The sequence below is a fragment of the Lagenorhynchus albirostris genome, chromosome 20 (genome assembly GCF_949774975.1).
Source record: "Lagenorhynchus albirostris chromosome 20, mLagAlb1.1, whole genome shotgun sequence".
NCBI lineage: Eukaryota > Metazoa > Chordata > Mammalia > Artiodactyla > Delphinidae > Lagenorhynchus > Lagenorhynchus albirostris.
Window position 1 is genome coordinate 50,867,850 of NC_083114.1, and position 21,900 is coordinate 50,889,749.

At 56.1% G+C, this 21,900-nt stretch overlaps 1 protein-coding gene across 11 annotated transcripts in view; it reads right to left on the reverse strand.

The window, feature by feature from the left end:
* Nucleotides 1-21,900, reverse strand: part of PGS1 (phosphatidylglycerophosphate synthase 1) — a 108,488-nt gene that overhangs the window by 75,313 nt on the left and 11,275 nt on the right. For 5 of the 11 annotated variants that reach the window (XM_060134749.1, XM_060134747.1, XM_060134754.1 and 2 more), the window contains exons 3-8: nt 20,888-20,965; nt 18,705-18,804; nt 17,715-17,904; nt 16,495-16,673; nt 13,965-14,486; nt 3,676-3,824 (exon numbers count right to left, since the gene is read on the reverse strand). In XM_060134749.1, coding sequence (XP_059990732.1) covers nt 3,676-3,824; nt 13,965-14,486; nt 16,495-16,673; nt 17,715-17,904; nt 18,705-18,804; nt 20,888-20,965 — 1,218 coding nt within the window. The remainder of the gene's footprint in view (nt 1-3,675; nt 3,825-13,964; nt 14,487-16,494; nt 16,674-17,714; nt 17,905-18,704; nt 18,805-20,887; nt 20,966-21,900) is intronic. The other 6 variants (XR_009537629.1, XR_009537627.1, XR_009537628.1 and 3 more) reach the window with 3 other exon arrangements.

Below are 21,900 nucleotides of genomic sequence, written 5' to 3' on the forward strand. Positions count from 1 at the left end.
TTACCCGTCTCCATACGCACACAAAACAAGACAGACAAGGAGCAATCAAAACGATTTCAGTGACTCTCACTGGATGAAAGGTTTAGCGTCTTGTAACTTTTCTCGATTCTTACAATGAACGATTCTTACATATTTAAAAAACAAGTTAAAAAACACTGATAGAAGCCTCATCTTAAATTGTGTTTAGAATCTTTGAGAGGAAAAACTGCCTCTTTTTAAAGCATTACACCCTACAAGTGCTGTGCTTCCTTAATAAGGTATCGAAGCTTTCAAAGGGCAAAAGGCAGCAGTCAGGGGATGTGATTCTGTTTCCACCACCAGGAGTGGTGACATCCCTCTCTGAACCTTCTGTCCCTTTAATCTATAAAATACTGACTTAACCCACACTACGGTGAGGATCCACCCACGCTGGCTTTGCAAACACCCTGTCCACCGCGGGACCAGGAGCCCCAAGGGGACAGTGGATGCCGCCGCACCATCCCGCTGGGAGCTGGACGCTCTCTTCTCTGGGGGCAGGAACGGAAGCCACGTCCCTGGCAAACTCCTCTGACCCAGTGAGGACAGGGGATGAAGGACACCGCGCCCTCCAGGACACTACAGAATTTGCCCACAGCTCTCCCCGGCACGGGCTGGGGCGATCTCGTGCCCGACTTCACATCTTCCTGCACATTTTTTGCGCTCACTCCCTTGTGAGTGGGTGCTCCCAGGGCCGGGGTCCCTGGCGCTTCAGGTCCGAGCAGACTTTGCCGGCCGGCCGCCCGCTGACCATGGCTGGATGGGCCTCATGGAGGAGCCAGCCGGTCTCGGGGGGCTGCTTTGCAGAAGTTTCCACAGACCCGGCTCCAGCTTTATGTTTTCCAATGAATACACAGCCAAGATTTCGATTAAATTACCAGAAACACTTAAGTCTCCTCACAGACTCCACACGGGGATGGAGAAGGAAGTCAGCTGGTCGAGGTTACAATGCTGTTCAAGGGAGTCTTTCTTAGGTCACAAGTGGTAAACCGTGTCCTCTGAACAAAACCAGGAAGCTTTCAGTTTTTATTGTACGTACTAAGTGAAGGGAGGGACTTCGGATTCGGATAAAAATATCTCCCCACTCTGGTGCCCAGTGTGACATGAACAGGGCCCTTCCCTGGGTCCCCAGGAGGACTCCAGAGGCAGCTTCTGAGAGCAGGGACCCAGGCAGCCGGGGTTTCAGGGACTTTCTGGGCTCGGGGAAGGTTGTGTGGCTCTGCAGTCCCAGCATCGGGCATCGTGTGGGCCTCTCCAGAGGGTGGCTGCAGTCCCAGCATATAATAGGTGGAGTTATCCAGAAATGCATTTTTGCATTTCAAAGGCACAGAAATCAACGTGCCTCTAAAGAACGGAAGGACTGCAGTGGCATGAACTGTCACCCTCCCACCATCAAAAGCCGCTGGGATTCAGGTTTGGGAAGAAAAACAAAATATCCCAAATATGTCATTTGGGAACGCAGCTCCTGACCACAAGCAGCCCAGCTTTTCTCAGATCCAGGATGTGGGTTCAGGCCCCTTACTCAGGAAGTGGGGGAGAGCGGCCAGCACCGGGACCCTGGGCAGAGACTTGCTCCCCCAAATCAGCCCAGACCCACAGAGACCTGGTCCTCGCCAGAGGCCACGTTCACACTGACCACTCGCTACCGTCTGAGGAAACCCAGCTCTCAGCAACCGAGGCAAAAGTCCAGGAGACCCCACTGTTCCTCTCAACCCAGCCCGCTCTGAGGCCGGCCGGCCCCTACTGGAACCTCCTCGGTCATTTGCTGGAAGCCTCACCATAGCATCTGTGATCTGCTGAGCAGATCAGATTCTCCCGCTGGCCACCCAGAGCCCGACCGCTGCCACTTCCTCTCGGCCCTGGTCGTGAAGCCCTTCCCAGCACCAAGGCCCCACTCAGTCACTGACAAGATTCCCAGATTGCAGGAGGCAGATCCCGGGGAACAAGGCAGTTACCATTTCCTCGTCCATCAACAAAGGCTCCAACAATTTCGCAACAGTAGTTCCCAAACACAAGAATAAAAGCGTAACTCAGTCTACACGCCTCTGAGGGCTGGCCTACAGCAGTGTTATCTACATTCCCAGGCTCAGGAGGGAAGCTGCCACCTTCCCTGGAAAGGCTTTGTTGTCAAGGTCACAAATTTGTGAGCCCAAAGGATCCTCTAGGTTTCACATACACAGGTGCTGTGCTCGCATTCTCCGAAGTTCATCAGCACTGCTGCAGGTGCTCAAACGCGAAGATTCACACAGAAGCACTAACTTTCAGTTATTCTCGACTTCAAACAGAAAGACCATCACGAAAGGAGGCTGAGACCGCTGCCCCTTTGGGAGTCACTGCCACGTTCCTATCCCAGGGAGCAAAGGGCACTCTCCCCTGCCCCGGCTCTCCGACCTGACCGTGGGTCTCCAGCAGCCAGCAGCAGGGGTTCAAGGTGCCGTCCCCTGTGACTCTCCAGCCCCACCTCAGAAGAAAGGGCTGCTCTCCCGTGAGCCGTGCCGGGAAGTCTCTTCCCAGGGGAGCGGGAGGTCCTCGGTGGGCCACATAACACGCCCACCGAGCCAGACAAAGCAAGTTCGGTTCTCTCTCAGGCTCTAGGTCCGCGCTCTCGAGAAAAATGCCTGCCTTCCCCTCTCACAACTGTAAGGAAAGAAATCCTATTACAACTAGGAACGCGACAAAAACAACACAGAAATTCCAAGACACCTTGGAAACAGGGGCCTGCCTTGCCCAACCGCCATCCCCTGACACGGGCAGGAGGCGAGGCAGCCACGACCTTCCACTGCGTCCCGCCCACCACCGGCCCCCACAAACATGCTACAAGGGGCCCCTGCGCCTGGCCAGGCACACCTCTGAGCAGTCCCTCCACCATCTCCTCTGTAGGTCAATCCCCAACCAGATCATTACCAAGTGAAACAATCTGAACTAAAACAAACAGAATTCAAGTTCTCAGCGCAGTAGGATCGTGCATGCTGACTCAAGGGCACAGACAGAAATCTGTGACCGGGACTGTCAGAGCGCTCGCAGCGGCTTAGCTCCCCACGAACCAGCTCTGTCTGCACGGGCGTCTAAGTTCATTCTATGGTTTGGCTCTTTTTTCCGGGTTCTCTGTCTCCACGTGCAGAGACTCTGGCTCCCTGCGTGCCCCTTCTGCCTGGGTGGCAACCCTGCCTCCTGCCTCTCCCTCCCCCGACTCTGAAGCACCTCCTGGGGAGGGTCTTCATCAGAAATGACCGAGGCCGCCTGAAGCTCTTCCCTAATGGACCCAGGTCCCGTGTAACCCTGGCTCCTAACCCCCTCTCATAGTTGATCCGCAGTCTCAGAAGAGGCTGGGAACCAGCGCTATATTCACATGCCAGTGAGAACAGTGTTCTCTTCCCGTGCAGGGAAAGAAAATGTCCTCCAGGATGTAAGGAGTTGTGGGGGAGCCCCTGCAGGGCAAAAGCGGGCCCCGGGCTGGAGGCAGAAGGGCCCAGGCTTCGCAGGACAGCCCCGCGGCAGGTGTCCCTCAGGACCGGCCACCAGGACACGCGAGAGGACGCCGGTTCTTTCCTACTCTGCTCAGCCCCCGGCAGGAGACGACGGCAGAGGCAGCCCTCGGGGACCTGGCTCCCAGCTATGCCCCCCCCCACCCCCGGGGAGGTCCCACCCACCCCAACCGACCTGGTGAAGCTGCTGCTGCAGGGCCCGGCTCTCCGTCACGATGGCGATCTGGGCCTCCAGGTCCCGGTGAACTGACCTGTACCCAAAATTAGGAGAGCCAATCAACGTGAGGCAGGGCAGGCTGCTCCCTGCCAGGTACAGCCAGAGGCCTGCAGGGAAAAGGAAACGTGCAGACAGGAAGTGAGCACAGCAGCCGCCACAGCCCCTCCAGCCGCGCTCCAACCGAAGAGGAGCAGCCCCCACGGGCTGTGTGCGACAGGACACCGAGGGGACGGGCTAAGCAGGGGCCACGTCTGCCCAGCCCAGGGTGCTGCCAGGAGGCGCAGGGACCGCAGCGTCTGCAGGGCAGCCCGGCACTAGGGACACTCACTGGGACAGCTCCCCTTTCTGCCGCATGGCACGCTGTGGCCTCTTTTCCCGACAAGGCGAGAAGTGGGTTCTTAAAAGGACCATGATGATGCCAGTGCTCAGGCTCTGTTCTCACCCCCACCCACCCCGCGATGCTACCAGAGCCCATCCCAGAGAGCGCAAGACCTCTAATCCCCACTCTCCGAACTGCCTCAGCCACGTCCTGGCCACCATCCAGCCTCCCCTGTCCTTCCGCAGGCCCGGAGGGAAAGCGGCCCAGCAGAGCTCAGGTCACACCTGCTTCTCAGGAAAGAAGCCAACTGACCCGTGGGCTCAGGAACAGAGATGCTTTCACCCAAGCCAGCAGACGTGGGGCGGTTACGGGCATGACGAAGGACTGGGTTTAAGAGCGGGTTACTTGGCAAAGCAGGCCGTAAGCAGCCTGTGGGGTGGAGGGCATCTGTCCTTCCTCCTAGAACTGGCGTGAGGACGGCCCCACCAAAACCCTTGCAAGAGCAGAGGGCAGAGAAGCGAGGGGACTGGTCCAGCCCCCAACTCCTCCCAGAGGAGCGCTCCGTGGGCCCAAGTCAGAGCTCTCGGATGTCTGGGCTCCTATGGGATTTTGTCCCAAATCTCTTAAGGTGGAGCCTGGGTCTGACCGAGCTATTAAGGGTCCCTGCAAGGGGAGGAGCAGCCCAGCACGGGCCCTTTAAGAGGGTTTTGGGGCGGGGGACAGCTGATAGAGCTCCAGCCTGAAAACAGAGCTCAGGTTACTCCACGCTGCATCCACCTGCTGCATCTACCTGAAGACGCGAGCTGGGCCCTGCCTCCCCAGGGCCACTCGACTCTCCCTCGCTCAGACTGCTGACTGTGAAGCCCATCGGGGCACCAGAAATGAGCCTGCTGGGGGCTCGGGGCTTTAGGCCAGACAGACGAGAGGTCACGAGAGGCCAGCGCACGAGAGAACCTGGGAGGCCCGGTCCGTTTCAGTCCCAACCCAGAGAACACTGCTTCCCCCTTTTTTGCTAGAAAATGAGCCAGTTAATACCACAGACAGAGGAAAAAGCAGGGCTCGGTGTGAGCAGCCATGTGGTAGTGGCTCCTGCCTTGCCCGCCACCCTCCCCCAGCCCTGGGAACTCGCCATCTCTGACAACACCACAGCGACATCTCTGTAATGAAGGTGGTGGATTCTCTCAGAATCCTAAATGTCACCTGAAACACGGCAGGCAGGTCCTCTGCTTTGCACCCCATTCCATCCCGAGTTCCAGGCCCCATCAGGACTACTTCTCCTAAAAAGACTATTCCCCAAACCTAACCTCTCAAGGACATCTGCTGCCCAGACTTCCTTCCTCCTACGGCAAGCCCAGGCTTGCATCTGGCCTCTTCTATCTTTCCCTCCACGCTGCACCAAGAGCACCCAGGCCAGGACACCCAGTGTGGCCACGTCAGTCCCAGGCTCCTCTGCAGGCCACCCTGCAGAGGGCTGGCCTCCTCGCACCCTTCCACCACCACGGGTCTCTCCCCTGCCAACGTGAGACTTTCAAAGGGCACACAGGCACGCAGGAGCAACACAAGCAAATCAACAACATGTAACACACACCACACTCCTAAAATAGAAGGCCATTTCCTAATTCTCACTCAGAACAGGAGCATTTCCAAGAACGTCTTGGGTAAGAGATGACGACTCTCTGCTGCCTGTTCCTGTAATATGCCTGCCACCCCCCCAACACACACACACGCAGGGGCCACATCAAAGCCACTGGCTTGCCTGTGTGTATCGCTCGATCGACTGTAGCCCGCTCCGCTGGGCCGCTGCATGTAAGCAACCGTGTGGCTCATCTTAGCACGCGGCCAGACCACACGGGTGGGCAGGCTGGCCCTGGCACTCTGCTCCAGATGCCCAGGGAGGTCCGAGTGTCCTCCTCTGCAGTAAAGGCCCTCCATCTGCACTAGGCTCAGCCGCCCCGCCCCAGCCCTCCATAAGCCCAGGGCTGGGTGAGATCTCCACCTGTCGTCGCTGTTCCAACTCTTCTTTTATTCAATGTATTTTATTATTTCATATATTTTTTTTTTGGCTGCACCACATGGCTTGCAGGATCTTAGCTCCCCAACCAGGGATCAAACCCGTGCCCCCTGCAGTGGAAGCTCAGAGTCCTAACCCCTGGACTACTGGGGAATTCCCTGTTCCAACTCTTCTGATGCCAAGATTGGCCCCGTAAAGACATTGGGTCTGCTTGGTGCTACCTGTCCAGCTGGCTTGCCCAAGCCTACTTAGAGAGGGGACAGGTGAGAGCCAGGACTAAGGAGGCCCAACACCCACATGGGTGATGTGGGATTAGGCTGGTGTAAATCACTTGCCACCATGACCCTGTGTCCCTCCAAGGCTCCCAGACCACAGCGTCTGGCAGAGAAGGTGGGAAGGGCCTGGTCTTACACGTACTTATTTGTAAAATCTGCCTAAGGGCTTCCCTGGTGGCGCAGTGGTTGAGAGTCCGCCTGCCGATGCAGGGGACGCGGGTTCGTGCCCCGGTCCGGGAAGATCCCACATGCCGCGGAGCGGCTGGGCCCCGTGAGCCATGGCCGCTGAGCCTGTGCGTCCGGAGCCTGTGCTGGGAGAGGCCACAGCAGTGAGAGGCCCGCGTACAGTAAAAAAAAAAAAAAAAAATCTGCCTAACCGCAGACCGCTCCCTCTCAAGGCAGCCTATGGGTCAGCCATCAGAGGCAGGCAGCCCATCTCAGCCCGGCCCACAGCTCCCCAGTATGGACCACTGCTTCTCAACCTGTTTTCATTCCTGATCCCTGAAGGAGCTTTTTAGCCCTGCTGAAGACTTTTCCAGCACCCTCCCCAAGAACCAGTCTCTGCTCCGTGAGGCAGCATCAACCCTGTTGGTTGTGTATGACATACACCTATTTCTTCTCTTTTCTCTCTTCCCTGCCACCTCGGCCTCCCTCAGCTTCTTTCCTCTCTGGCCCAGGGTGGACTTCAGGCGAGTGCTTGGATTAAAGAGGCAGCGCTTTTTTACCTACTGACCACTTTGGTGAGGCCTGCAATCACTCAACCAACTTTCCCTGCAGACTCATTTGCACGGTCTTTCTCCATCGAGAAGAAAATAAAGACCATAAATGGCGAGACGGCCACCCTTTGGCGTGCCGTGATGCGGCGGGGGTTAGCGCAGCGCGGGAAGCCAGAGGGGGATGCCACACGGTGCCACCAGCAGCTCCACATGATGCCCACAGCCTCGGAGAGCCCGGGACAGGGGCCCACTACGAACAACAGTCCTTCTAGATTGAAGACCACCAAGTCAGGAGTTTTTAGCTATTGGTCTGTGCCCTGAAGACAACTGGGAAATTCTCACTCGGCCTCCCAAGAGGCCCTTTGGAGCTCCCCTCCCGCCAGACACACAATGCCACTCAGGATGTCAGGGTGAATACACACAAAGGGTGAGACTGCCGGGCAGGGACTCACTGTCGGGAAACACAGCACTTCCCAGCCCAGCCATAAACCTGTTATCAAGCCCCAAGTCCTCATCCCAGGGCCCGACCTTTGGGCCCAACACCTCCAGCATTCCCGGAACCAGTGGATCAGGGAGAGACTCTGCGGCAGCAAGGACGGCACAGGAGGGGAGAAAGTGCCTTTGGGGGTGGGGGGGGAAACACTGAACTTCAGCACCGGGGACAGCAGGTCTCACCACAGAGGGAGCGTGCCATGGGTACAGAGATGACTGGACTTGGAGGCCAACAACTTCCACTGCCTCTCAGCTCTGCAATGAGACATCCTGCCCCACGCCCTGGCCTCCTCTGTAGGGAGAGAGACACCTGCTTCCGCTCTGCTCGCGCCGACGGTCCTTCACAGTCCCAGCATCATGCTGAAGGGTAAACCAGAGAGCCCCAGGCTGCCCGCAGCCCCGGCTCACCCTGGCCTCCAAGCCGCTTCCAACCTCAGTGCCCATCCTCCGCTCTGACCACCCTGGCCCAGGGGGTGTCCTTCAAGCCTAGTGTAGTCTCGGGGCTCCACGCTTCTGTTCCCTCTGCCCGGACCTCTCCTGCCCGGGGGGTCTCTGCTCAGTGTCACCTCCTCAGAGAGGCCCTCCCTGACCCCCATCTAACAGACCGCCATCAACCTGGAGCCCCCTCCTGCTCTGATCTTCTTCAAAGCCCTTTCCACGACCTGACATTGTATTTGGATGGATTCATCCACTTCTTATCTGCTTCCCAGTAACCCACACCTCACGAGGGCAGGGAGTTGGTCTAGTCCCCAGTGATGTATCCCCAATGCCCTGAATGCTGCCTGGCACACAGCAGGCCCTCAATAAATACTTGTTTGAACAAAATAAGTAAAATGCGGATAAAAACACCTCTTCCAGGGCTTCCCTGGTGGCGCAGTGGTTGAGGGTCTGCCTGCCGATGCAGGGGACACGGGTTCGTGCCTCGGTCCGGGAAGATCCCACATGCCGCGGAGCGGCTGGGCCCGTGAGCCATGGCCGCTGAGCCCGCGCGTCCGGAGCCTGTGCTCTGCAACGGGAGAGGCCACAGCAGTGAGAGGCCCGCGTACCGCAAAAAAAAAAAAAACATAAAAAACCACCTCTTCCAACAAATGTTTAAGTATATAAAAAGGCCTTGAGGTTCTACAGCAGGAGCACATGAACATTTCAGGTTAGAGACCTTCTTTGAGGATCTCTCCAGGAAAAATTCAAAATTATGCACCCCTCCCTCTCCTCCCCACACAATATTCTGCAATAAATTTCAGAGGGTTCTCAGATCCCTGTAAAAACAAGAGGGGACAGAAGACATCACAGTCCTAACCTCAGATGAATGAATAAGCATCACCTATTCTGAAGCCAGAACAGAACCAAAACACTCCAAGAGGCCCGGAGGCTGGTGCCTGCTCGGTCCAAGGTGAGCGGCACTGCCCCAGGCACAACCCCATCCCCAGGTGAGAACTGCCTCACGTGTGCCCCACAAACAGGGTGGAGCTGCCCTGGTTCTCACTACAAGTTCACCTTTGGGCGCCATGCCAAGTGGCCTATCGGGAAGGCAGTAAAAATAGTGACAATTCTCACAATCATTAACAGATTCCTCTGTCAGCAGAAGCCAGAAATCTCTTAATCCAGTGGCCCTGCCCCGCCCTCGCCACACACAGCGTGCTGTTAATGCTGGAATATTGCATCCACACGAAATCAAAGTCAACATCTTAACAGCAGGCAGAGCCCACGTCCCCCAGCATGGATGTGTCCCTTGCTCTCACAGCAAGAAATCCCATGATGGTGCATACACCACCTCTCAGCCCCCTCCTCTCCATGGAGCAGAAAGCTAAGAAGATGCGAGAACTAGGTTTGACACACTTCATACTCACTCAGACTCCCCTGAAGTTGCTGCCTCTCCAAGACCTAAAGAGGTTAGTTCATTGGCACAAGGTAGACAGAGCACGCACAACCGCTGACAATGCCATCCTGTTCCTGGTACCCTGTACCCTACTCTCAACCAGGACCAAGTTTAAAAGGGGAACCCCTGGAAGCAACTGAGATGTTGTTCAGTAGGCGTGAGGATAAACCGTGGTCCATCCAAAAAATGATATACATTCAGCCCTAAAAAGAAATGACCTATCAAGCCATGAACAGACGTGGAGGAAACTTCAATGCATGGTAAGTGAAAGAGGCCTGTTTGAAAGGCTTCAGGCTGTATGATTCCAACTATATAATATTCTGGAAACGGCAAAACTATGGAGACAATAAAAAAAATCTACGATTGCCCAGGGCGGAGGCCAGGGGTGTTGGGGGGAGATAGGCAGAGCACAAGAACACAGAGCGGGGGGGTCCCCTGGTGGTGCAGGGGTTAAGAACCCGCCCGTCAATGCAGGGGACACAGGTTCGAGCCCTGGTCCGGGAAGATCCCACATGCCGCAGAGCAACTAAGCCCGTGCGCCACAACTACTGAGCCTGCGCTCTAGAGCCTGCGTGCCACAACTACTGAGCCCACGGGCCACAACTACTGAAGCCCGCGCACCTAGAGCCCGTGCTCCACAATGAGAAGCCACTGCAACGAGAAGCCCGCACGCAGCAACGAAGAGTAGCCCCCACTTGCCGCAACTAGAGAAAGCTCGTGCGCAGCAACAAAGACACAACACAGCCAAAAATAAACAAGTAAAATAAATTTATTTAAAAAAAAAAAAAGAGCACAGACGGATTTTAGGGTAGCGAAACTACTCTATACATTTGTCCAAACCCACAGAACGTATACCACCAAGATGAACGCTGATGTAAACCGGGGACTCAGGGTGACAATCACGCGTCTCTGTGGGTTCATCAATTATAATAAATGTAGTGGGGGGGCTGTGCATGTGTTGGGGGGCAGGGAGAACACGGGAACTCTCTGTACCTTCCTCTCAGTTTTGCTGTGCACCTAACACTGATCTAAAAAAACTAAGTCTTTAAACTCCAGCTGAGCTGGTGGTGCTCCCCATTAGGTCGGAATGCTCCCCCGCTCCCAGAACCCTGTTCCACCTCACCCACCAGGTGAGGAACGAAGGCCGGGCAACAGGAAGCTGACAAACCACCAATCAGAAGCGCTGCCAACTGACGGATGTCGAAGGTGGACCCCTACCCTCCCACACCCCCAAAACCCTCCTGAGGCCAAGCAGATGCTGGTAATAAGACTTCCGGGTTCAGTGTCGCCCTTCACTGAGCCATGGGGAGATCAGCAACAAAACTATAGGTGAGGAGGGCTTCCCTGGTGGCGCAGTGGTTGAGAGTCCGCCTGCCGACGCAGGGGACATGGGTTCGTGCCCCAGTCCGGGAAGATCCCACATGCCGCGGAGCGGCTGGGTCCATGAGCCATGGCCGCTGGGCCCGCGCGTCCGGAGCCTGTGCTCCGCAACGGGAGAGGCCACAACAGTGAGAGGCCCGCGTACCGCAAAAAAAAAAAAAAAAAAAAAACTATAGGTGAGGAGGATGCTTCTCCTCGCCAGGGGTCCCAGCCCTCTGACGCCACACACGGCGTCCCTGCCACAACCCCTGGGACTCTATTCCTCGCCCATGAACCGCACGGTCACTTCATAGAAACTCGAACGCATGCATGTCACCATTCCCTCTGAGTACAACCCAAAGCCATCGCCCCAGCTGACACGGAGGTTGAACCTGGTCCCTCCACTTGTGCCAAAGGCAAATTTGGGCCGAGAACCAGGCTTCGAGACTCCCATCCTGGTAACCTGTCCACCACATGGACATGCTTACCCAGGGTAATAAAACTAACCAGATAAAAACTCCCAATAAAAACTAACCAGATGGGACCACATTGCCAAAGGGGTCTCTAGTACATGCCTTTAAAGAGTGGAAGGTCCCTCTGGTTCTTTGAAGCAGCTCAACTTACTAAAATGGGATATATATTCAAGTCTGCTAGGAAATCGACAGAGTAGCCAGTGAGGCGGCCTCCGCTCAGGCCACTGGGCAGAGCCAGCGCTGCTCCAGCCGAGCACGCACCCCTGCTCCACGTTCCTGGCGACATTCGGTGAGCAGAAAACAACAGAGTACACCCCAGCCCTCGGGGCCTCCCGTCACCAGACTGCACTGCTATCCACTAGCACCCGTGGACTGGCGTGGCCGTTGCCCACAAGAAGGCTGTTTCTCCCCACCTCGCCTGCCAGCGTCCACAGGCCTGGACCGAGCGGAGCTTTCCTGCATCGCCTCGTACGTGGCCACCAGCAGGTTCAACACAGTCAGGGCCCAGAGCCTCGGGGTGCCTGACTCCCAGAGGCATGCAGCGTTGACAGCGCTCTCGGAGGGCAAGGGTCTGGAAGCGGGAACACGGTGTCCCCGTTCCCCCTCATCGCCCAAGGGCTTCTGGGAGCAGGAGCCCGGGGAAGGGAACTGTAGTATAGGCCACTCAGCCATGGGGAAGAATTTTCCGGGGCCCAAACGCAGACACACCGCTTGCACCCAGCATGGCCTCTGCACAGGGCAGGCAATCAGTAGATGGTCCACCACTCCACAGTCCAAATCCAGCGCCACCTGCGCTGCCAGCTCCTTGTCCTAGGTTGCTTTGGGGGAAATGACCATCAAGAGATGACTCAGAAAGGGGGGCTGACGTAAGAGCCCCCACTATCGAGCACAGCCACTAGGCAGGGAAGGGCCTGGCCTCTCATTTCAGCGCTGAGTGATCTGACCTTTGGCTCCTGCTGTTAGGGTGAGGTGTCTTCTGCGCGGAAGCCCCTCTCCACGTGCCCCGTCGTGCTCTCCCCCTCCCCGTCTACTGCACACACCCTGGGATTCCTGGCCTTCCCCACTAAGCCAGCTGCCAGGTGGCAGGGCTCCACCCGCAACAGGGCGTGCGGCAGGAGGGAGCGGCTGGAGCACGCCAGTCCGGGAAAAGGCGAGACACACTGGAAAAGCCGGTTGGGTGTTTCTGTTTCAACGGTAACTGGGGAGTCACTGCACGTTTATCAGCGCAGCTTCACGGAAATAACCCATAGCACTCTCAGAACTGATGGGCCAGGCTACGCTGGGGGCCCCAAAGTGACAAGGGACCCCCCGCACCGACCCAGCCACAGGGCAGACGAGGAGCGAGCGCTCTCAACGTGCCTCTGCGCGGCTCGCCAGGCACACAGGTCCCCTCAGAGCTCAAAGCTCCTCCCACTATCCAGCTCTCTGTCTCCACTACCCCACCCCAGGCACCACTGTTATTCTCAGAAGTAACAGAGCCAATCCTAAAATACCTTCCACACCCCCGTGGGCTGGCCTGCCTGCCCGGAGACACCTAATCACCGGCCGGGCTTAGCCCATGACACATCCAGGATCGGTACAATGGCAGAGCTCACTTCCCACACCAGACAGTGCCACCTGCCTGAGCAGGCACGCAGGCCTCACAGCAGCAAGTGGAAACCACCCAATCCCAGAGGGCTGGACCCAGGAGGCCTAGGGTGGCCTGGGGGGATTTCCTAGTATATCTCCAGATGGAAACCAATGGTTTAAGGAAACAAGAGTCCAACCTGAGGGTTCAAAGTGACCTCAAGTCTAAACAACATAGATGAGTGGCTGTGACAACACCATCCCCCTCCCGCCTCGCTCAGGCTCTCCGCAAGCCCCCAGGACTAGCGCAGGAGCAAAATGGGTCTCTGAACCACCAGCAAGAATTCAGGAAAGCCAGGCACTTCAGTCGGGGCTTGGGGTCCCCATGCTGTCCACTATTCCTTTACACACAGGACTAACCGAGCTGGCCATGGGGTCTCCCGGAGGACAGAAAGGAGCAGTCACACTCGAGAGGCAGATGCCCTCGGCATGGAGAAGGCACAGGGTTCTAAACCCGTTTGTTCACATCGTGGCTATCCCCTGGGATTGTGCCACATGTGGGCTGCCCCACAGATGCACATAACTGTGCAAGAGAGACCATTACAATATGCAATTCACACTCTGACCCACCCTGAGGCAGTCCGGTACATGTAATAAACATTCTAAGTAGATAGCCTCAGTTTTCTCAGCTATAAAAAAAAAAAAAAACACGAAGGTTTGGCACATAGGGGAAAAAACAGGACTGCTGAGGAAGGGACTGAAAAAGTGGGCTGTTTGACGCCAAACAAATGATCCCTAAGGAACCCTCTCTGTCCCCAAGAAGGGCAGGGCCAATGCGGGAGAACTCGGATGATCACAGAAAGACTAAAGCACGTGCCTTTTCATCTATTTGAGGGGAGAGGTTATGTGTATGTTTTTTAAAACAGCCCCCCAAATGATCTGAGTTTATAAGTTTTGGGAGAGATCTTGCATAACTGAAACGCACATAAATGCGATGACTGTGATGTGCCCGCAGGGCTGTCATGGAGACAGACAGGGGAAGGGGCAGGGCTCTACCAGGCAGGCACCGGCACCACGGGCGCTAACAAGTGGGCCAACTGGTCCACCCCCCCGGCTGTCCGGCATGGGGGCCGTCCTCTGGCCAGCCGGCTGCCACGTACCTTTGGCATGAAACGTCCAGCCCCTCCGCCAGTACTCCTGCAGCTGGACCCGCTCCTGCTGCCCCAGGCTGCACACCTCACTGTAGAACTGCCGCTCAATATGCACGTAGGCAGCCGGGATGGCACCTGCCACCCCCTTGGCCCCGAAGAAGCCGTTCACCTCCGGCGAGGCCAGCAGGATCTGGTACTCGGCTCGCGTGCCCAAGACCAGGTCCATGTAGGCCTGGGTCAGGTTGAAGTAGCCAGTGGTAAGGTAGACCTTAGCGCCTCGCTCGGCCTCTGTCAGCAGGGTCTCAGTGACAATCTCATCGATCTGAATCTCAAAGGGCTTCATCTGGATCAATGGGTAAATCCAGGTGTCTGGGGCTGGCCTCTGGTCTCCAGCGGCGGCTGCATCTTCCTGGGTTAAGAGGGAGTTGCTGTGGAAGGTCTGGGCATGCAGCATCTGCTGGCGGGTCCTGGCTGAGTTGATCACATCCATAACCCTCTTATTGGCTGCCTTGCAATACGCAGCCCGGTCACCTAGAGGGAGACATGGCAAAGGGGAGTCAGGAGCAGAGAAGGGAGGCTCTGGACTCCCATTCAGCACGGGAGACACACCACATGGCATGTGACAGGCAAGCACAGATGCCACAACTGATCCTTCACCAAACACGTCTCGATTGAGCACAAGACACTGGGCCCATGTGAGGCTCCTCTGTGGACAGAAATGCCCGGAAAAGGATCTTGCCACAAGAAGCCTGCACTCAGGGGGAAATGAAAAGGCCTCTACCAATCCACTTACGAAAAGTTCAAAAACAGGCAAGACTAGTTGAGGGCGGCAGTGGTCAGGATAGTGGGCACACGGGGGTCGCGCCTGGCTAGGGACCCGAGGGGGCTTCTGGGAGCCAACCCACTAAGAACACGTACATAAGCTGCACACCCGTGACTAGTGTGCATGTTACACGTCAGAAAGAACATGTGTCCGACAGAGACACGTTTAAGTATGACCAGAGAGCAGGAGAGCGAGCCACAAAGGGTCAGAGGTGAACAGGCAGGCTCTGGGCCTTGTTTTCACACGGACACCAGTGACGAGTGGCTGCATGGACACAATGAAGGGAAAAGAAGTGAGTCTAAATTCTATCAGTAGATGATAAGAGAGTTAATGAGCTAAAGCATCCAACTCAAGAAGTTAGGAGGAAAAACAACAGGAAAAGCCAAAAAATACAGTACAAGGAAGCACATTATATAAAGCAAAAATTAACAGAAAGAAAACAACAATATAAAAATAGGTAACTTCAACATTGTCAAAAGTTGATTCTCTGAAAAAACTGACAGAATAGCAAGCCTTGGGCAGGGCTGATCAACAAGAGAGAGACGGGCAGCACGACTGTCCTGGTCACCGCTCTCGCGCTCTGGGCTGGGAACAGGCGCACACGCCCGAGTGCCTTCCAGGGCTGGGCAACAGCCCAGAGAAGGAATGTTGCTTGCGGGGATCCCTCCTTACTGACGGCGGCCACCACGGGGGCCGCTCACTCACTGCTTCTCTTGAGCTGCCCTGGTCCCGAACACGGCTGTGCCCAGCCCCCCACGCCCTCTGAGCGTGCTGACTCTCAATTCTGCCCCGAATGGGGGCCCTTTTTTCTGCATATTCACGCCAGGCCTGTTAAGTTAGATCAGGGGTCAGCCAGTGTTTCCTGTACGGGCCAGACAGTAAATATTTCAGGCTCTGTGAGCCAGAGAGTAAAATTGAGAACACTATGTAGGTGCTCATATAATGCAAGAGAACACAGACTTCCATGCATTTGTATTGTGGAAATTTAAATCATAACAGTAATTATCATACTACTCTACAGCACACAGGCGTAGTGGCAGCAGGCAAGGCAGGCACTCAGATCACGGGCTGGCTCCACAGTGCACAGATCCCCAGGCCCCCGGGACAGGGTTCCCACCAGACATCCCCACTCAGATGCTTCCTTTCTGGCTCTTCTCCTCACATGGGCTAGGTTTAACCCGTTCCCCACATTGCTGACACGGTTGCAAATTCAGCAGCAGGCCTCCTTAAAGGCCACCAGGAAGCCACGGCCACAAGAATCACAGGAATGCAAATAGCCCGGGAATGCTAGATGCCAGGGTTTGCCTGTTTCCAGTGAGCAGGACCGAGGACTCTCCCATTTCACGTTCCAGGCAGGAGGCCGCAGACCTCAATGGAGCCGAGAGCCACAGACCCTCTGTGCTCCAGAGTCACGGGAGGTGGCCCTGAGGGGGGTGGCCATCCAGCAGGCCGCTTCCTGTAAGTGCAGGGCAGGCTCCCGGCTCACTCCCGCGGGCACCCAGACCCGAAGCCCACAATCCCACCTTCCCCGGCGGCTCCCTCACCCGCAGAGCATGACCGATAGCCAGTGAGTCACGTCTGTCTGGCTCCAAAGACAAAAGCAGAACAAGGCTCTGCCACCCAAGTCTCCTAAACCCGTGGCAAGGCCCCCAGAGGCGCGCCCTCCTCACCCTCACCACCCCCAGGCTCAGGAGGGCGAGGAGCCCGGGACCCTACCTTTGTAAGGATGCACCATCCCCTCCACCACCTGCACTGTGTTGTCCCCCTGCAACTGCAGAGACACGTCCCCCACCGCGTCCACCAGCTCCGTGAAGAAGTCCGCAATCTCAGGACAGTCCTGCAAGAACACGTAGCGGTCCTGCCGGTTGGTGAAGTAGGAGTCACTCAGGTTTGCGCTACAGGGAGGAAAGCAGCAGGTGAGGACTCAGGCGATAGGGTGCGACAGCAAGTGCTGGTGACCCCGGTCTCAGGGTCACCAGCAGGAGCAGGGGAGCAACCAACTTGGATCAGGTGCACCAGCAGCCAATTAACAAACAGCTACTGACGGGCTTCCCTGGGGGCGCAGTGGTTAGGAATCCGGCCACCAATGCAGGGGACACAGGTTCCAGCCCTGGCCTGGGAGGATCCCATATGCCGCAGAGCAGCTAAGCCCGCGCACCACAACTACTGAACCTGCGCTCTAGAGCCCACGAGCCACAACTACTGAGCCCACGTGCCACAACTACTGAAGCCCGTGCACCTAGAGCCCGTGCTCCGCAAAGAGAGAAGCCACTGTAATGAGAAGCCCGTGCACCGCGACAAAGAGTAGCCCCTGCTCGCCGCAACTAGAGAAAGCCCGCGCACAGCAACGAAGACCCTACACAGCCAAAAATAAATAAATAAATAGATAAAATAAAATAAAATAAAACAAACAGCTACTGAGCCTGGCCGCTCACGAGAGGTGGGCGAGAGTGACACTAAGGTGACACAGAGGAGTGACCGCAAGGCCGTCCCCTCACCGAGCTGACCACCGAGAGGAGATGCAGACACTTACAGAGCCAAGGACCACTCGGGCTTGGCCCCAGTGTCCCCCAAAGGGCCTGGATTCCCACCCAGCCCTGCCTGACAAAGTTATTTGTCCTCTCGGGCTTCTTGTGTACAAAGTGAGGGAAAGACCACGTGGGGTGACAGTGAGCATTAGCTGAGACAGTACACGAGTGGCTCACCCAGGAGCAAACACAGAGTAAGGGCTCAGTAAACCACGGCCAGCTTTCAGTCGCCCTTCGTGGCTTCCAGCCTCCGTGGCAGACAGGACACCGGGAAGACGCCAGGAGGGCCAGGCAACCAGACTAAACACGTAGCAGCAGGCCCTCGAAGGCTCGCGGGGACGGACCTTCCCTTCTCTGCGTGCTGCTGGTCTCTGCCCTGGAGACCCCGACAGAAGGAAGCCAACTCACCCGCTCAGGATGACGCTGTTGTCGAAGAGGTACACCTTGATGTGCTGCAGGCCGATGGTCTCGTTGAAGCGCTCGGGGATGAGGAGCCGGAGGAGCCCACGGAGGTTAGGCGTGTGGAAGAGAGACACTCGGACCTGTTCTGGAAACCTCTGCAGGAGTGGGAGCAGCATCGTGCGAGAGTTTTTCCTTCCTGAAGACGTGGGCAAGCAGGAGAGCAAGGACGGCAGAGTCACACCAGGAAAAACATGCAGCCCGCCAGTGCAGCGCCACCTACCAAGGGCCTGCGCAGCCGTCCAAGTCAGACCGCCGGGGGCTGTTTTCAGCCAGAGGGGCTCCGGGACAGCTTCTACCTGGACACCCACCACATCTCGGGGCAGGACTGAGCGGCCCGTGTAGTGGACATCCGCTCTTCCAGCCCCACAGCACCCTCTACCCGCCTCATGGTAACTGCACCCAATCTCCTCCCGGGGGCACCACCCAGCCCCGCTCTCATATTTCTGCTCTGGGTGAAGATGACTCTGTCCACCCCAGCTCTGGGAAGGCACGCAGGCCCAGGCTGGGCCGGTCAGCACGCTCAGGAGGCCCGGCACAGAGCCCGAGACAGGCCATGCAGGAGCTCCAGGCTGACCACGAGGGAAGCAGATGCTCTTCCAGTGGACAAGATGTGGCAAGATGGGCCTGGGACTGCCAGAGGCTGCCGCAAGGAGCCAGAGAATGAAGCCAGCCTAAAGGTCCAAGCCCCAAATCACGACCCACCCGAATCAGGTCAGACGTGGAAGTCAAAACAATTCTCTTTTTCCCAAAGTCATTTTTACTTGGACTGTCGGTCACTTGCCACAGACAGAATCCTGACGGACAGGCCGTCCTGGGCCATCCCAGAAGGGCTTCAAATAGCCTTGCTGCTGGCTAAGGACAGGGCGGTGAGGGTGTAATTCCTCGTTCTTCCTGAACAGGGAAGAATCAGGGGGCCAGGGAGGGCGTCAGACCTACCTCTTGAGCCCCGCGTGAAGTCTAAGAGAATGGACACCCTGAGGTCGGAAGGAAACTTCGTCTGGAGTGACTTTTCTAGAGTGCTTTCCAGGCAATCCACCTGCCAAGAAAAGACCCCAAAAGAACAGAAATGAAAGATCTGAAAAGATGGTTATGTATTAAAGAAATGAACCAACCTGTCAGCTAATGCCCCCACGGTCCTCTTTGAACACACACACAAGCATGTACACGCACACACCAGCCACGCTTGCCCAGAAGCCAACGCTGCAGAATCTCTTCACCTGAGGCCACCGCGGTAACCGTAATCCGAAGACATGGCGTCTGCGGCCCGGGCCTGGCAGGATGAAGGCTCTGGGAGTCAGGGACGCGGTGCCCAAGGGTCTGGACCTCGCCGCTCTTGAAAACACTAAGACACCAGCTCCCACACACGTTCCAATGGATCATCCTTACAGGCACACAACAAACAGCGCCCCACACACAGACATCACTCGGTAAATATTTGCTGAATGAATAAATCCAAGACACAACCTGCCCACTGCCACTCTCCACAGGCTGGACGTGGCATTCTTCTCCCAGGAGAACAAACACGCTTCCCAAGGTGGCAGCTAAGAGCACGTCCTGAAAGCGGGGCAGCCTTTCCTCACACAGGAAGGGAAGGGGTGGGCTCTCTCCTGCCCCCTACCACAGCCCCTGTTCTCTTCCAGCTATGCCCTGGGGGTTGCTGAACAAGGCAAACCAAGAAACACTTGCTGTGGGCAAGGGTCCATCTCACTCCCTCAGAGTAGAAAGCCATCCAGGGACTCCGACAACACAACGACCTCATTCACACCCACTTCAGCTCAACCTACAGATTCTGCGCTGGGCTCGTCCTACAGGAAGCACCCGCTGCACAACAGCTGACATCTGCTCCTTCCCAGCCCCGCGTGTCTCGTTGGAAGGGACAAGCACGGCATGACAGCAAGTCTAGGTGGAGCCAGGCTGGCTGCAGACCCGCACCCGACACCAGCCCTGGGCGAAAGCAACGGCCAGCTCGACCTGCCATGCTGGCTCCTCTGTCTAACACAGACTCAGAAAGCCTTCTCTATAAAGGACCAGACAGTAAATATCTTGGGCTTTGCAGGTCAGATGATCCCTGTCACAGTTACTCAGTTCAGCCACTGTAGCAAGAAAGCAGCCATAGACAGAACAAAAATTAATGAGAGTCACTATGCTCCAATAAAGCTTCATTTATGGACACAGAGATCTGAATTTCACATGCTTTTCATGTGACACAATTACTACTCCTCTTTTGATCTTTTGCCAAACATTGAAAATGTAAAGCAGAGGACACGGGTTTGAGCCCTGGTCCAGGAAGATCCCACATGGCAGAAGATCTAGGTTCACGGGCTTCAGTAGTCATGGCTCACGGGCTCTAGAGCACAGGCTCAGTAGTTGTGGCGCATGGGCAGAGCAACTAAGCCCATGCGCCACAACTACTGAGCCTGCACTCTAGAGCCCGCACGCCACGACTACTGAAGCCCGCGTGCCTAGAGCCAGTGCTCCGCAACGAGAAGCCACTGCAATGAGAAGCCCGCGCACCGCAACAAAGAGTAGCCCCTGCTCGCCACAACTAGAGAAAGCCTGAGCACAGCAACAAAGACCCAACGCAGCCAAAAATAAAATAAACAAATAAATTTATTTTTAAAAAAAGAGAGAAGCCACTGCAATAAGAAGCCCACGCACCGCAAGGAAGAGTAGCCCCCACTCACTGCAACTAGAGAAAGCCCGCACGCAGCAACAAAAACTCAACGCAGCCAAAAATAAATAAATAAATAAATAAATTTTAAAAAAAGAAAATGTGAACACCATCCTTAGCCCATATTCCACACATAAATAGGCAGTGGCCAGGTTTGGCCTGCGGGTCACAATTCTCGGAGCCCCGGCTTGGCAGACAGACGGCCTACGGCCCCTGCGCAGGGTGAGGAGGACACGGGCCAGCAAGGTCAGGAGGCCCAGGATCACATCTCCCTGCACCCCTACCTGATCCTCCTGACGTGCCCCAGAATCTGGGGCAACAAGAACAAAAGCTGGCCTGAGACGCAGGCCAAGGAGGGCGGCTCTACCCCAACTCCACGGCTCTACACAGCCCGAGGTTTTAGGGTGACTCACTACTGCCAGTAGGACCACCCCTGCTTAAACCTTACCAGTTCCTGTTCCAAAGGACCTGTCCCCAGGTAGAGGGACGCCATCACGACCCGCCTCTTGGCTACTTTTATCTGCCCCTGAAGAGAAGAAACAATTCAAAATTCATAATCACCATTTTCACAGTTCAGTGAGAAAGATACAGTCCTTTGATATTGGAGGCAAATAACACTGCAAGCTGCACTATCCTGTATCTTCACCAATTAATATTTAAAGCAAGCCCCAAATGTGTGTGGTAACCTACCAGGTAAGGACCCACAACCCTAATTTAAAATACTCAGCCTGAAAATAAGGCATGATCTAGCCATGCTATAAGATACAGCACAGCCACGAAAAGAATGAAGGTCTTTGCACACTGACCTGAGGGGATGGCCACAGTGCACTGCAGGAACAGAAGCAAACCATGCTCCCCCGTCACCACCCCATGCACACCTGTATGGGTGTGTGTGTGTGTGTGTGTGTGTGTGTGTGTGTGTGTGTGTGTGTGTGTGTGTGTGTGTGTGTGTGTGTGTGTGTGTGTGTGTGTGTGTGTGTGTGTGTGTGTGTGTGTGTGTGTGTGTGTCCGTCCGAGGAGCAGAGCCAGACGAGGGAGTGCGGGGGCAAACTTGCACTCCAGCCCCGTCTGCACACCTGGGGTTTTATAATGAGCATGTAATTTTTTTTAAAATACATTTATTTATGTTTATTTTTGGCTGTGTCGGGTCTTCGTCGCTGCACGCGGGCTTTCTCTAGTTGTGGTGAGCGGGGGCTACTCTTCATTGCGGTGCACGAGCTTCTCATTGTGGTGGCTTCTCTTGTTACAGACCACGGGCTCTAGGCATGCGGGCTTCAGTAGTTGTGGCACGCAGGCTCAGTAGCTCTAGAGCACAGGCTCAGTAGTTGTGGAGCACAGGCTTAGCTGCTCCACGGCATGTGGGATCTTCCCGGACCAGAGCTCGAACCCGTGTCACCTGCATTGGCAGGCGGATTCTTAACCACTGCGCCAGCAGGGAAGTCCCAAGCATGCAACAGTTTT